Source organism: Triplophysa rosa, linkage group LG7 (genome assembly GCF_024868665.1).
Source record: "Triplophysa rosa linkage group LG7, Trosa_1v2, whole genome shotgun sequence".
Lineage (NCBI taxonomy): Eukaryota > Metazoa > Chordata > Actinopteri > Cypriniformes > Nemacheilidae > Triplophysa > Triplophysa rosa.
In genome coordinates this window covers 19,655,918-19,669,564 of record NC_079896.1, presented here as the reverse complement: position 1 = coordinate 19,669,564, position 13,647 = coordinate 19,655,918, and the positions used below count along the sequence as shown (strand labels likewise).

At 40.2% G+C, this 13,647-nt stretch overlaps 1 protein-coding gene across 1 annotated transcript; it reads left to right on the top strand.

The window, feature by feature from the left end:
- Positions 1-100: 100 nt before the first annotated feature.
- On the top strand, positions 101-13,382 carry thumpd3 (THUMP domain containing 3). The gene is made up of 10 exons (XM_057338798.1): positions 101-254; positions 1,017-1,195; positions 1,515-1,592; positions 1,809-2,246; positions 2,395-2,525; positions 9,632-9,701; positions 9,799-9,914; positions 10,277-10,381; positions 11,778-11,901; positions 12,334-13,382. Exons 2-10 carry the CDS (start codon positions 1,031-1,033, stop codon positions 12,520-12,522), a joined length of 1,416 nt encoding a protein of 471 aa, XP_057194781.1. The 5' UTR covers positions 101-254; positions 1,017-1,030; the 3' UTR covers positions 12,523-13,382.
- Positions 13,383-13,647: the final 265 nt, after the last annotated feature.

Below are 13,647 nucleotides of genomic sequence, written 5' to 3'. Positions count from 1 at the left end.
CTAGGGCTCAGCACTGGCCATAACGTACAGTAGGTGGCGGTAATGCTCCAAAAGAGTGAACGGCAATGAAATAAGAAGTAGAAACTGGTTGGTTTCTGGGTTCATGTGTACAGTGCACGTTGACGTTGCCCGTACGTGTTGGATTTGATTTCAAACGACTTGCCAGTACCTTAAAAGAAGCAGACGCCGCTGAGAGATAAAACAAAAACTCGGACTGTTCTCACCTCTCGTAGTGCACAATCTGCGTAAAAAAGGCAGGCATCTTGTATTCGTTTCTTAGTTATTTGTGTTCGTTAAGTGCACGTGGAATGAATGAGTAAAAAGAGTAAAACTCATTTATTTATTGTATGCATTTTAAGCAGTCGCTGTTTTTAACCACTCAGAAGACATAATGTGTACATTGTGTGATTGATTATTTATTCCGTTGATATTGTCATGGCATTATTATTTCGAGTTTTAGATTTTCTTAAGTACGTTTTAAAATGTCTTGAAGGTTATCTTTCTGTGACATTCTGCAGTCTTTAAGGTTCAGTGCTTTTCTGAAATACTATTAGTGTTGTACAGCAATATGTCTCAAATATTCTTTTCTAACAAGAAACAGGAGCAAGAGACAAAACACAGAGAGTAGGCAATTTATTGCGTATACTTGTAATGTTTCCCCCGCTCTTAAGATTTTGTTCAGGTGTATTTATATACATGCATATATTATTTCAGTATTATAGATATTGTAGTAATTAGGCCTACCGATTTTTGCAATTACAGTAATAATCGAAAATAACAATAATTATATGTGAATTATGTTGTAATAATGATCCAAAACATGAATAATTTTTCTTCTGCATAAAATTCAATTTATGATAGCTTCAATTACTTTGCAAAATAGTGTTTTTCCGTGGCCCATCTCGGCTGAGTTTGACCTTTTCTTAAAAGAAATCGATAAGAGGAATCAAAATATCAAATCCACAGGACATTTGTTTGGTGGCATGAGGTATGGTATACATTCATTTGCTTTGTAGTTCATCTAGGGTTGATGATGCAGGAGCTAAATGAAACTGTAACTATTGGAGCGACTGTCCCAACTGGATTCGAGCTGACTTCAGCTGAGGAGATCCAGGAAAAGCTAGAGGCCACTGCCAGAGTTAACAAAGACAGAGGCAAAGTATATTTTGACATAACATCAGATAAGCTTTCTAAGGTCAGTCATCTATGAGGCTGTTAAAACAATTTATTTGATGTACTGTGTGAAAATATATGTGTGGGACAGAAACAGAATTCTGTATTATATTATATACTAAAATAGTCTTGTCAAATGCGTAAATGTAAAGCTAGCAGTTTGAACTGAGAAGTTATTGTTTAAGAGCAATTAAAATAATAAATGATGTTTGATTCAATTCATGCTTATTTCCTGACCCATTTTTTTAACCATAATGTGATGAAATGGTATGTTTCAACAGAAAATTGCTATTTCCAAGCCTTTAAATTGACGTGATTTTCATTTTCTTGTATATCTGAAGGTACACAACCTAAGGTCTGTAGACCATCTGTTTGTTGTGGTTAAGCAATATGACAACTACCAATTCAAAGTCACAAAGGTATGTGGGAGATTTTGTCAGTGTTTTATTAGGGTTTTTTTTGCTTATAATTGTTATTACTTTTTTATTATTATTTATTAAGCCCTGTACGGGAAACCGCCCCAATAAGTGTACATTATACAGAAAAAGAGAAGAAATAAGCAGTTTCAAAATGAAACAGCCCAAAATGAGATGGTAATGAAGGGCGTGTATACAGGACATCTTTCTGTTTAACAGGAAGAAGTGCAGTTGGACCTGCAAGAGTTGGCCGCCAAGCTGTCTTGGACCAGTGCCTTAGAAGTCTGGAAGATGAACAACTCTTTGAAGAAAAAGAAAGGTCGTCGTAAAGGAACCAACTCGAAAAAATCTGATCATTCTGGCAACGTTAGCACCAAATGTACTACTGATACGGTCCCATCAGATCCAACAAGTCTGTCGGAAGATCTTGAAGCTTTACAGGTGAAGAACCAAACAGATGTTTCTCATCCAGAAAGTGGCCCACAGACAGAAAAGCTATCTGAAGATCAGGAGGCATTGCCTTTAAAGTTTCGAGTAACATGCAACAGAGCTGGAGACAACCATTGCTTCACCTCAAATGATGCTGCACGAGACTTTGGAGGAGCAGTACAAGATCTCTTTCGTTGGAAAGCAGATATGACTAAATTTGATATTGAGGTAAGGTTGTGGAACAAAATGTAGACCTTTTTCTTTGTTGTAGCATGATCACATCTGAAGTTGCCCTAGGAGCAGGGTTGGAAATTCTCTCAATTTAAATGAGAACGAATAAAGTTCTTATTACAAATGTGGTTGTTTTGTTTTCCAGGTGTTGTTAAACATTCATAATGAGGAGGTTGTAATTGGTATTGCCCTCACAGAGGTGAGTCTGCACAGGAGAAACATCACTCACTTTGGCCCCACCACACTACGGCCTACGCTGGCTTACGGTATGCTTAGGTAAGTTTTGCTGTATCGATTGGAAACTATGTTTGACACAGAACATGTTCAATGGAAAAAAGTTACCGTTCTAATAGTGTTTTTACAAACATTCTACACACAGTGGGTCTCATTCATGAAACATTCGTAAATATATGAGTGATTTGTGCGTAAAACGGACCTTCCCGAAAACTCTCCTCTGGATTCACAAATACTTTGTAAACGTCAGATTTGATAGTAAAACGTGTGAATATTAATGAATTCCAATCATTCGTAAATGCACGCTCATTCATAATTAGCATAATCCCCGCCTATGAATTACAGCTACGCAAATCACATATCTAGGAATGCTGTGGAATCCTCTGGATTCCATTCTCAGGTTTGGCACGTTATATTGCATAAATGCATTAAAGATTAATAGGCTATAAGCCTTACAATAAATTAATAAACTAACGTATGTCCAACAAAGCGTTTTTAGCCGCTGAAATAATGCCTTCTGAAAATAACCAGCTGGTGACGCTTGAGAGCGCATTGGATGCACTGCACGTTGCCATGATTAGGAATATCCACAGCAGTAACATGTTACATGTATCTTATTTTGAAGATTATTAATGAAAATAAAATGCAATAATCAGTGATGTTAACTTCTCCATTGTTTTGTTATACAAGTTGATGGTTGGTCAATGTACTGTTTGTCCCGCCTCTCCTCCACTGTGATTGGACAGCTGTTTTAAAAGGGTCGGTGATGAGGTCTGTGTTTTACCCAAAGTTAAAGAGTAAAAAACGAAGAAAATAAAAATTATATCATTATGATACACAGTGCATCAACATGCACCGTAATCAGTTTGTCAAAAAGAACCCAGATCATTTGAAAGTTTTATGAAAGAAATTACAAGCAGCTGGACTCTAAGGTGATCCTTACAACTACCTTACGATTTACAAAAGAATCAGGTGTTCTTGGACACTCAAATGTTGTGTGGAATTGCGGTTCCTGATATTGTAACCATTCATTTTGCCAAGTGTTTTACAACTCAAGCGGGCGCGTTCCAGCGTGTTCACGTGGTAATCACGTGGGAAAGTTAGTACACGTACATACATCTATAGATTACTGGTAATGATGTTGTAAGTACCATTCTGTTTTTTGGACAGACCAATCAATCAGTTAGCTTCATAAGACCTCAATATATTGTTGGGAGCCGCAGAGATTATTGTTGTGTTGACTGTATCTGCTTTGTGATGCTTAAAGGACCAGTCAGTAAAATCTAGCGGCATCTAGCGCTGAGGTTGCAAATTGCAACCAACGGCTCACTCCGCCCCTCCCCCTCCCTTTCCAACACTACAGAGGCAGACACAACATGGCAAATTCCATGCAAGGGACCTGCGGTGTATGTAGATAGAAATAGCTCATTCTGAGGTCATAAAAACATAACTCTTCATTATGTACAGGTACATCTCAAAAAATTAGAATATCATGAAAAATTCAATATTTTTCGTCACTCATTTCATAAAGTGAAACCCATATATTATATAGATTCATTACACATAGAGTGAAATATTTAAAGCCTTTATTTCTTGAAATTTTGATGATTATGGCTTACAGATAATGAAAACCCAAAATTCAGCGTCTTCGAAAATTAGAATATTACATAAGATCAATAAAAAAGGGTATTTTAAACATAAATGTCAAGCTTCTGAAAAGTATGTTCATTTCTATGCACTCAATACTTGGTTGGGCCCCCTTTTGCATGAATTACTGCATCAATGTGGCGTGGCATGGAGGCAATCAGCCTGTGGCACTGCTCAGGTGTAATGGAAGCCCAGGTTGCTTTGATAGCGGCCTTCAGGTCATCTGCATTGTTGGGTCTGGTGTCTCTCACATAGATTCTCTATGGGGTTCAGGTCAGGCGGGTTTGCTGACCAATCAAGCACAGTACCACCATGGTCATTGAACCAGCTTTTGGTACCTTTGGCAGTGTGGGCAGGTGCCAAGTCCTGCTGGAAAATGAAATCAGCATCTTCGTAAAGCTTGTCAGCAGAAGGAAGCATGAAGTGCTCTAAAATTTCCTGGTAGATGGCTACATTGACTGTGGACTTGAGAAAACACAGTGGATTTGAATTGACATAAAAATTCAAAGTCTAACTTTAAAATCTGTGCTTTAATGTATATCATCACATTTTTAATACTTTGGTCAGTTAATAATACTACTTTAGTATTATTTACTTTAGTATAGTATTATTTATTTGAATGAATTATAAAAGCGGTTTCATGTCTCACTTATCACTAATCACTTATCAATGTTGATATAGGACATAGAAAGTATTTACTAATAAGTAATTAAATACTTTTTGGAGAGTCTAATTGGTACAGTAACCTAATTACACTATTGAATATGTAATTAGTAACTAGCAATTAATTTGTCATGGACTGGCAGAAGAACCCAAATGCAGGCAGGCGGTGAAGGGGTTAACACAAAACTTTATTAAATCAAAACAAAACACCCACGAGGGGGTAACAAAGACAGGACTAAAAATGAAATGGAAACTATGAACTAAGGCACAAAAAGGAGGAATACAAAACAAAACACTTCCCACGAGGGGGCAAAAGACTAACAAAATAAACTCGACACAACGTCTTAAAAACACGGAGGAGAAAAATAAGGCAGGACACCAAACTCACAGATGACAAACAGGCAAGGAACAGGATCTCGGACAAGAGCACGACCACGGTACAGGAACACACAGTACAGGCACCAAACACATACAATGCACGAGCACAAGACAACGAAACAAGAGGGTATTTATAGGAAACACAAACGAGGGATAACGACATGGGGCAGGTGAGAGACATTAAACACTCAGGGAAAGATAACGAGGAAACAAGAGGGATGGGGCCAATGACAAGACACTGGAGAGAACGTATATTATTGTCAAACGGACAATAATATGTTTCTCTCCACACATAACCAAAGACTTTGTCATGGCTCTGCTACAGGACCAAGAAAAACATGACTAAGGAAGCAGAGCCATGACAGAAGCCCCCCCTTTAATGAGCACCTCCAGTGCTCACCAAGGGGTAGACGGACAAGACAAGGCAGACCGAGACAAAGACAAAAACCAGACAAACATGGTGAACATGACAAGGGGTAGACAGGACAACAAGACTACAGGACTGGGGTGGCATAACAAAAATAACAAACATGGGAGGGGGGTGGGGCAAAACAAGAGTTCATAGGGGCAGTCCAAAGGGTTGGGGGGAACAGTCCCAGTCCCCGGCTGCGCTCGAGGGCGCTGAGTCCTGGGGGACTTAGGAGGAGTCCCGGGGGGAACAGTCTTTGCCCTGGGAGTCTCCCAGGGACCGGCTGGACAGGCTGGAAGGCCGGCTGGACAGGGCTTGACGCCGGCTGGAAGGCCGGCTGGGACGCGGCTGGACACCGGCTGGACGCCGGCTGGACGCCGGCTGGATCCCGGCTGGAGCCGGCTGGACACCGGACTGGACGCCGGCTGGATCACCGGACTGGACGCCGGCTGGATCACCGGACTGGACACCGGACTGGAGCCGGCTGCACCGGACTGGACCGGCCGGCACCGGACTGGACGCTACCGGGATCCGCTGCGGACGCCGGCTGACCGGACTGGACGCGGACTGGACACGGACTGGACGCCGGCGCACCGGACTGGACGCCGCCAGCCGGACTGGACGCCGGCTGCACCGGCGTGGACGCTCCTCCGCTGCGCCTCTCCCTCCTTCTCCGCACCACCGGATCCATAGCCGACCTTGGCGAATCCGTGGGGACCGGAGGGAGTTCCGCAGCGGAGGAGTCAGCCGACGTCATCCCCGGATCCCCCCCTCCCCGCCCGCTACCGCGCCGCCAGAGTGAACGGGGACCGTGGAGCTCAAGCCGAGGGTACTGAGTCCCCCGGGCAGCGGCAGTCAGGTCGAGGCCCTCCGGCGTGATCGACCGCGAGGTGGAAGTCCCACGTGGAACCCCACCCCCGGGATCGTCCCGGTTGGCCACGAACCTGACCATTGCCGCGAACCCTAGGGGACCCAGCAGCCTCTTCTCAGACGGGGTGAGGCGCTGAGTGAGGCAGCAGTTGAAGATCGTCTTCAACTCTGCCTCGTTGAACTCAGTCGCCTCAGCCACCGCCGAGAATGCCCCGGCGAACTCCCGTTCCCGTAGTTCCCCTGGCGGAAACCTAGCAGCAAGCGGGCTAGGGCGGACCGTGAGGACGACGCCGTGCCGTCCATCTTGCTGCCCGCTGGGTTCTGATTGAGGTCGGTCATTCTGTCATGGACTGGCAGAAGAACCCAAATGCAGGCAGGCGGTGAAGGGGTTAACACAAAACTTTATTAAATCAAAACAAAACACCCACGAGGGGGTAACAAAGACAGGACTAAAAATGAAATGGAAACTATGAACTAAGGCACAAAAAGGAGGAATACAAAACAAAACACTTCCCACGAGGGGGCAAAAGACTAACAAAATAAACTCGACACAACGTCTTAAAAACACGGAGGAGAAAAATAAGGCAGGACACCAAACTCACAGATGACAAACAGGCAAGGAACAGGATCTCGGACAAGAGCACGACCACGGTACAGGAACACACACAGTACAGGCACCAAACACATACAATGCACGAGCACAAGACAACGAAACAAGAGGGTATTTATAGGAAACACAAACGAGGGATAACGACATGGGGCAGGTGAGAGACATTAAACACTCAGGGAAAGATAACGAGGAAACAAGAGGGATGGGGCCAATGACAAGACACTGGAGAGAACGTATATTATTGTCAAACGGACAATAATATGTTTCTCTCCACACATAACCAAAGACTTTGTCATGGCTCTGCTACAGGACCAAGAAAAACATGACTAAGGAAGCAGAGCCATGACATAATTACTTTTTCAGAGTAACTTGCCCAACACTGGTTGAACTGATGAGGTGTGAAACTGATGCCATTACTGTTCATTGGTAAGAGCTTAAGCTCATGAATATGGTAATGCACAGTGCGTCAATAAAAATGGGCTTATTTGACTTTATGCGGCGGTGCGCAGAACCACCTGGCATATGACATCAAAGTAAAAGAGCAATTCAAAAGCAAACAGAGCCGTCGACTCTCTCGCGGTGCTGCCGATCGCTCTAAATGACGCCGCATGACGGGTATGTTTGAGTCAGAAATGCGCAGAAGCTGCGCAATAGGCTATATTAAATATGATTTGGTTTACATGAACCTTCCCTGCAAAGTGAGTGAATATAATTTATGAACGTAACGAAGTTATGAAGTAACCAGTCAATTTGGCAATTACTTTGACTGCAATAGCCGACTCGGTTGACTTTTATCTGCGTCTGGTGGGTGTTCATTTCAAACCCTGAATGCAAGATAAGAACTCAAAAATGTTTAAAGGGGTCATATGGCGCAAACACGACATGACACAACATTTTCTGTGTCTTTGGTGTGTTATAAGTAGGGCTGCAGATATCGATTATTTTAGTAATCGAGTATTCTACATATTTATATGGGGTATTCGGATAAATACTTATAATAAATACTTTTTCTTTATTAAAGAGCAATACTAAATATACAAGAGAAAATAAGACAGGTCTCTTAAAATGAACAACTAATTTGTTTCCTTTTAAGAAAAAATATTCTTTTTATTGCTGAAATTGCATACATTAATATCTGTGAAAAGTTAACCCATTTAATACATTACATTGCCATATTACATTCAAAATGCAATATAATACAAATGTATAAATAAAAAACATTAATAAAAATAGAAAGAATAATTTCAAAGGTAAACAACTAACTTCAGCTTATGCATGATGCATTTAGTTTATCTAAATTAGTTTTAGTTTCTTTTTTTTTTACTGTTAAATAGTAATATATTTGTCCACATAAAAATACTTTTATTTTGGCAGGTTGTCGGAAGACGCTTATTTTTTAGTATGTCTGTTTCTTCACTCAAACAATTAAATGTTCGTGAAATAAACTCTCAGAGCAACTCTGGAGATGAAGTTCATGTGTTCATGTCCTCATAAAGTGCAGACGCAGACAAATTCATGAGCATCACGCGCGTAGCAAGTTAAACTGTGCGGTTCATTCACTCAGACACGCAGAACAGACAGATGGCATTTGTAAATAACAGGATTCGGCATCCACTAGTCCGCATCTAGTTTTATGGACTCAATGCAGCCGGAAAACAAGTTTCACTCGCAAAATAGACTAAAACTAAGTAAAATAGCAGTTCACCATTTCAATAAGCAATCACTTATTTATCAGCATTAGAATTAAGTGTGAGCAGACTAAAATGCAGTGCTCCGTGTGTACTGTAGTTAAATGGATTAAACAAAGCTTCGAGGCAACAAAAATTGCCTCAATGATTTTTTGTATTTGAATTACTCGAGTAACTTGAGGAATCGTTTCAGCCCTAGTTATAAGTTGCCCATGCATGTATTAGACACGTAAAATTGCTAAAATTAAAATTGGCGGAACACAAGATGCATTCTATCTAAAAGCGAATGCTCACCCAGACCTGCCTGAAACGCCTCGTGTAACCACACCCCCACAAATCCACGTCAGTTCGTGGACTAAGACCGCCCAAATGTATACGCAAGTCAGTATTGTCAGTACAATTGCTTTGGAACCTGATGTTCCAAATATGGTAAGAGGCATTACATTTCCGTCACGCTTGCAGTATTCGACCAATCACTACGCACTGGTTAACTGGCCAATCATAGAACACCTCGCTTTTCAGAGCGATGAGCTTTGTTAAAAATCTGCGTGTTTCAGAGAGGCGGGGCAAAGAGGAGATACAAACAAGCACTGTATGTGGAAAATACAGCGTTTTTGAACCTTAAATCATGTATAAACATTGCATTACATCTAAAACAGATGATAATATTCATTTTAGCCGTGTCATATGACTCCTTTAAAGGGTTCTACTGACCCCCTGCAATTAGGCCACGGACCATTTGGGGTCCGCGCACCCCGGTTGAGAAACACTGCTTACAACACCGTACCTGAAGATTTATAAGCATTTATGAATCACAAAAGACAATTAATTGAGGAAAATTGAAATAATATTAAGGACTAATATGTAATTGTATTAATTTTAGACTTTGCAAGCCACAACCATCAGACGTGATTTTAGATCCCATGTGCGGCTCTGGAGCTATACCTTTAGAGGTTAGTAGAATTATACATTTTGACTTTTGAATATATATGTACTGTAGTTGGTGCAAAGTTTTTTTACTAAATGTTTTTTTGATATTTGTTTGATCAGGGTGCCATAGAGTGGCCGAATTCATTCTTTTTAGCAGGAGATAACAATGGCATTGCAATCAACAGAACAGTCAATAATGTCAAGCATCTTCTAAAGAATCGACCTGTTGAAAGAAGGTGAGGCTCCTGTCTAACGTGGATGTCAGAATTGCACTGTCAGTCAAAGAATTTAAAGTTTTGTGTAATTTGAAAGGCAATAACTGTGCACATTCCTTAAGGGTTAATAAAATACAGTTAAATATAAGATGCTAAACATTTCTAAAGGTGCTGTAGCCAATGACACAATGTAGAGAAAGTGTATACTCTGTATAGCAGTGGTTCACATACAGTGTGGTGGTTTTGAGGGTGATGTCATGTGAAAAAGGTTGAGAACCACTTCTAGACACTACCTTAAAATGTATAAACACCTTATACTAGTCTAAAAATCATTTAAGTAGTATATATAAACATGACAGTTTACACTGTTTTTTTTTCATTAGCTCTTCAGGCTTGCCCATAGACATAATTCAGTGGGACTTGTGCAATCTGTCCGTGAGGAACAGTTCAGTGGATATCATCATTACTGACATGCCATTTGGAAAGAGGTATTCTGTGACATTAATGGTGTGATGAACTGGGCTTGTTTATTGTTTTACTGTATACTGTTGTATGAGGTCTACTTATGATGTTCGTGTGGTTTTTACATTAAAAACATCAAAATCAATAAGAATAGGCTATTTTCTACCCGGTTTTTGAGGCCGGCTCTACAAATGATCGGTTTGAATGGGCGTTCCGCCATGAAGACTTAGAAGTAAACGCCCACTGCTGTGATTGGATAGCAGTTTGCGTAGTAACCTTAGTTGGAGCCTTCTGTGAATTTGGTTAGAGACGTAATGTTAGGTTACACATTCGCACAGGATTAGTATTATTTGGGGACCTCGTGTGATTTATAGATTACCTCCCCACATCTGTATTTCATGTGGCGCATTCACACGGGATAAATTAAGCCTGTGATTTTACTCAAATTTACTGACTTATTTCCCAGATGTCATGTCAAGGCTTTGCATATAGTTTGTATAGCCTATTAGTTGTATGGTGTTTAATGATATCCGTACCTGTCAGCATTTGAGCCCCGTGATCGCGAACCGGACATAAGATCACCGCGATCACGAATCTCAAATGTTACGAGAGTTTCCATGATAAATAAACAAACGGGAGACTCCCGGTAACTTATGGATATGACCCAGCACCTAAATCATACTCAGGGAATATCAAGCGATCTCTAACAAAGCAATAGTGATGCATAGTACAAATATGTTGTACTCGCATAAGATTACTGCGCCATTCCTATCGGATCCAATATTGACGGCACAGCACTGCTTTTTCATTTTAGTCTCTCCGCAAATTCATCGTCGACCTCTGCCTTGTTCACAAAGGAATCCGCGGTAATGTTCTACCCACGTGAGCTGGAACCTCTTTAAAAATAAACTTCAACCACTCATTACTAATGTTGGAATCCGAAGGAAGGTTATGCAGCGACTGTGTTCTTCCACAACCAGGCACTGACTCCACATTATTTTGAAATTTTTAACGGCATGTTTATAGCTTGCTCGCTCTATCAGGTTCTGTGCAACTTGAGTTATTTCAGTACTGTCATGCGCGAACAAGTGGGCGGGGCTAGAGAAGTAGTCGTTGATATTTTTCTGTGGAGGCGGTGTTCAACCTATCAATGACGTCATAGATAGGTGCATTCCAGGACCTGGCGTTCGCTGAGCCTGGTGTCAATAATAGTTGTAATTTCAGTAACAAGGGCGTTTTCAGTTCTGACACTTACAAGATGTTCGCTTCAATACGATTCCCTCTTATATAACAAAATCTCTGGTAAAAATTGAGGTCTTAATTCATCGGCCCTTTAAGATAGCCTTTTTCTTTACAGTTTTTTTAGATATGTAAGTGTTTATATATTAAACAGTTTGTGATATGCATGTATGTGCTTTAAAGAATGGGTTCCAGGAAGAAGAACTGGGATTTATACCCTTTATGTCTTCGGGAAATGGCTCGAGTTTGTAAACCTGATACAGGGAGAGCTGTTCTACTGACCCAGGACAAGAAGTGTTTCACAAAGGTGACTTCACACCTCACAGTTCTTTAAACACTTCACCCAGAAAGGAAAATTATGTCATCATTTACTCACAATCAGATTGTTCCAAACCTGTATACTTTTCTTTGTTCTGCTAAACACAAAGGAAGATATTTGGAAGAATGTCAGTAACCGAGCAGATCTCGTCCCCCGTTGACTCCCATAGTATTTATTTTCCCTACTATGGCAGTAAATGGGGGATGAGATCTGCTCGGTAACTGACATTTTTCCTTTGTGTTTAGCAGAACAAAGAGATTTATACAGGTTTGGAACAATCTGAGGGTGAGTGATGAAAGAATTTTCTTTTTTTAAGTCATGCCTAGTGCCTTGTATAAAGTTACAACATATATTGACGTTTATAGTTTCCAAATATATGTAATATACATACATTCTATACCAACTTTCTATCTTTTGCAGGCAGTCTTGCAGATGGGTGAGCTGTGGAGGAGATGCCACACTGCATGGGTGAATGTGGGTGGGTTGCGTGCAGGTGTTTTTGTTCTCCAGCGCACAGGGTTAGTTTTTGGCACCACTTCTGGAGATGTGAAGAAGCCTCACAAAGAAACGGAATCCCAAAAAGAGGATATGGAGGACAAAAGTCTGTGAAAGGGCTGAAAGACAAGTTGCAGCAAATCTGTATATTTGGAGAAATGTAATGTTCTTCCTGGTGTCATTAGGTCTCATTTTAAGAGGGGTGTTTTGTATTTAATTTGTTGGTCTGTGACTATATTTTCCTTATAAAGGTTTGGCTGTTCATGTTCTGAAGAAAATACAGTTATAAATGGGGTTTGATGCCCTTTTATAAAAAGATAGAGTTACTAAGTTCATCATTCATGCTCAACTCATTAGTTACACTGTTAATTATTAGTTCACTTATCATTGTGGCATACACTGTGAAGACGTGTTGATTCAACACATACTTAGTGCCTTTTTGCATGCATTTTAAATGAAACCTAATTGGCCTAAAATGCATGTTCATTCTTTTGATAAATACAAAGATTGTACTTTTATGACATAGAATGTCATTATTTACCTTAAAATGTATCCAAGTCATTACCTTTTTTTTTAGAAAAGTGTGCCGCCTCGTTAAGTTTGTTAAAACTTTACACTCACAATAATAAATAAGCATCTTTATTAGGCATTAATAAACAGTAATAGCAATTTACGTCTGCTTTTTATTTTATTATTATTTATAGACTACAGACTCCAGCGTAAACAAACGTTGCTGTATGTGGCCCAGACTTAACTTCTGGTAGACCTCTGAAACGAATCAATAACATTCGAGTAGTTTAAAATGAAATTAAATATAATATAGATATGAATTAGTATGAGTATAAATTTAACACAAATCCGAAATTAACGTCTAGGCTATATTTATAAACTGCCTTTTAATAATTCACAATTCATTTGTAAATGAATTAATAGTCCCTAATGAACACCCTTATAAATTCTTAACAAATGGGGCTTTAACGTAAAGGCAGAAGAAAAAAGTTAATGTTAATGATTTAGTGTAGCTAAAATAGCCTACATCTTTATAAGGCTATCATAAGAATATAATCAAAATAAGGCTAATGTTCCTTGTCCTCAAAACCAGAAGTTTATAATATTTGCAAAAACGCGCATACTTCATGTAGACGTCACTTGTTTACAGCAATGTCAACTACGTATCCGGAACTGCACTGTCATGTGGAAAAGGATACTTTTCTAAATGCTGCTGGCTGTTGACCAATC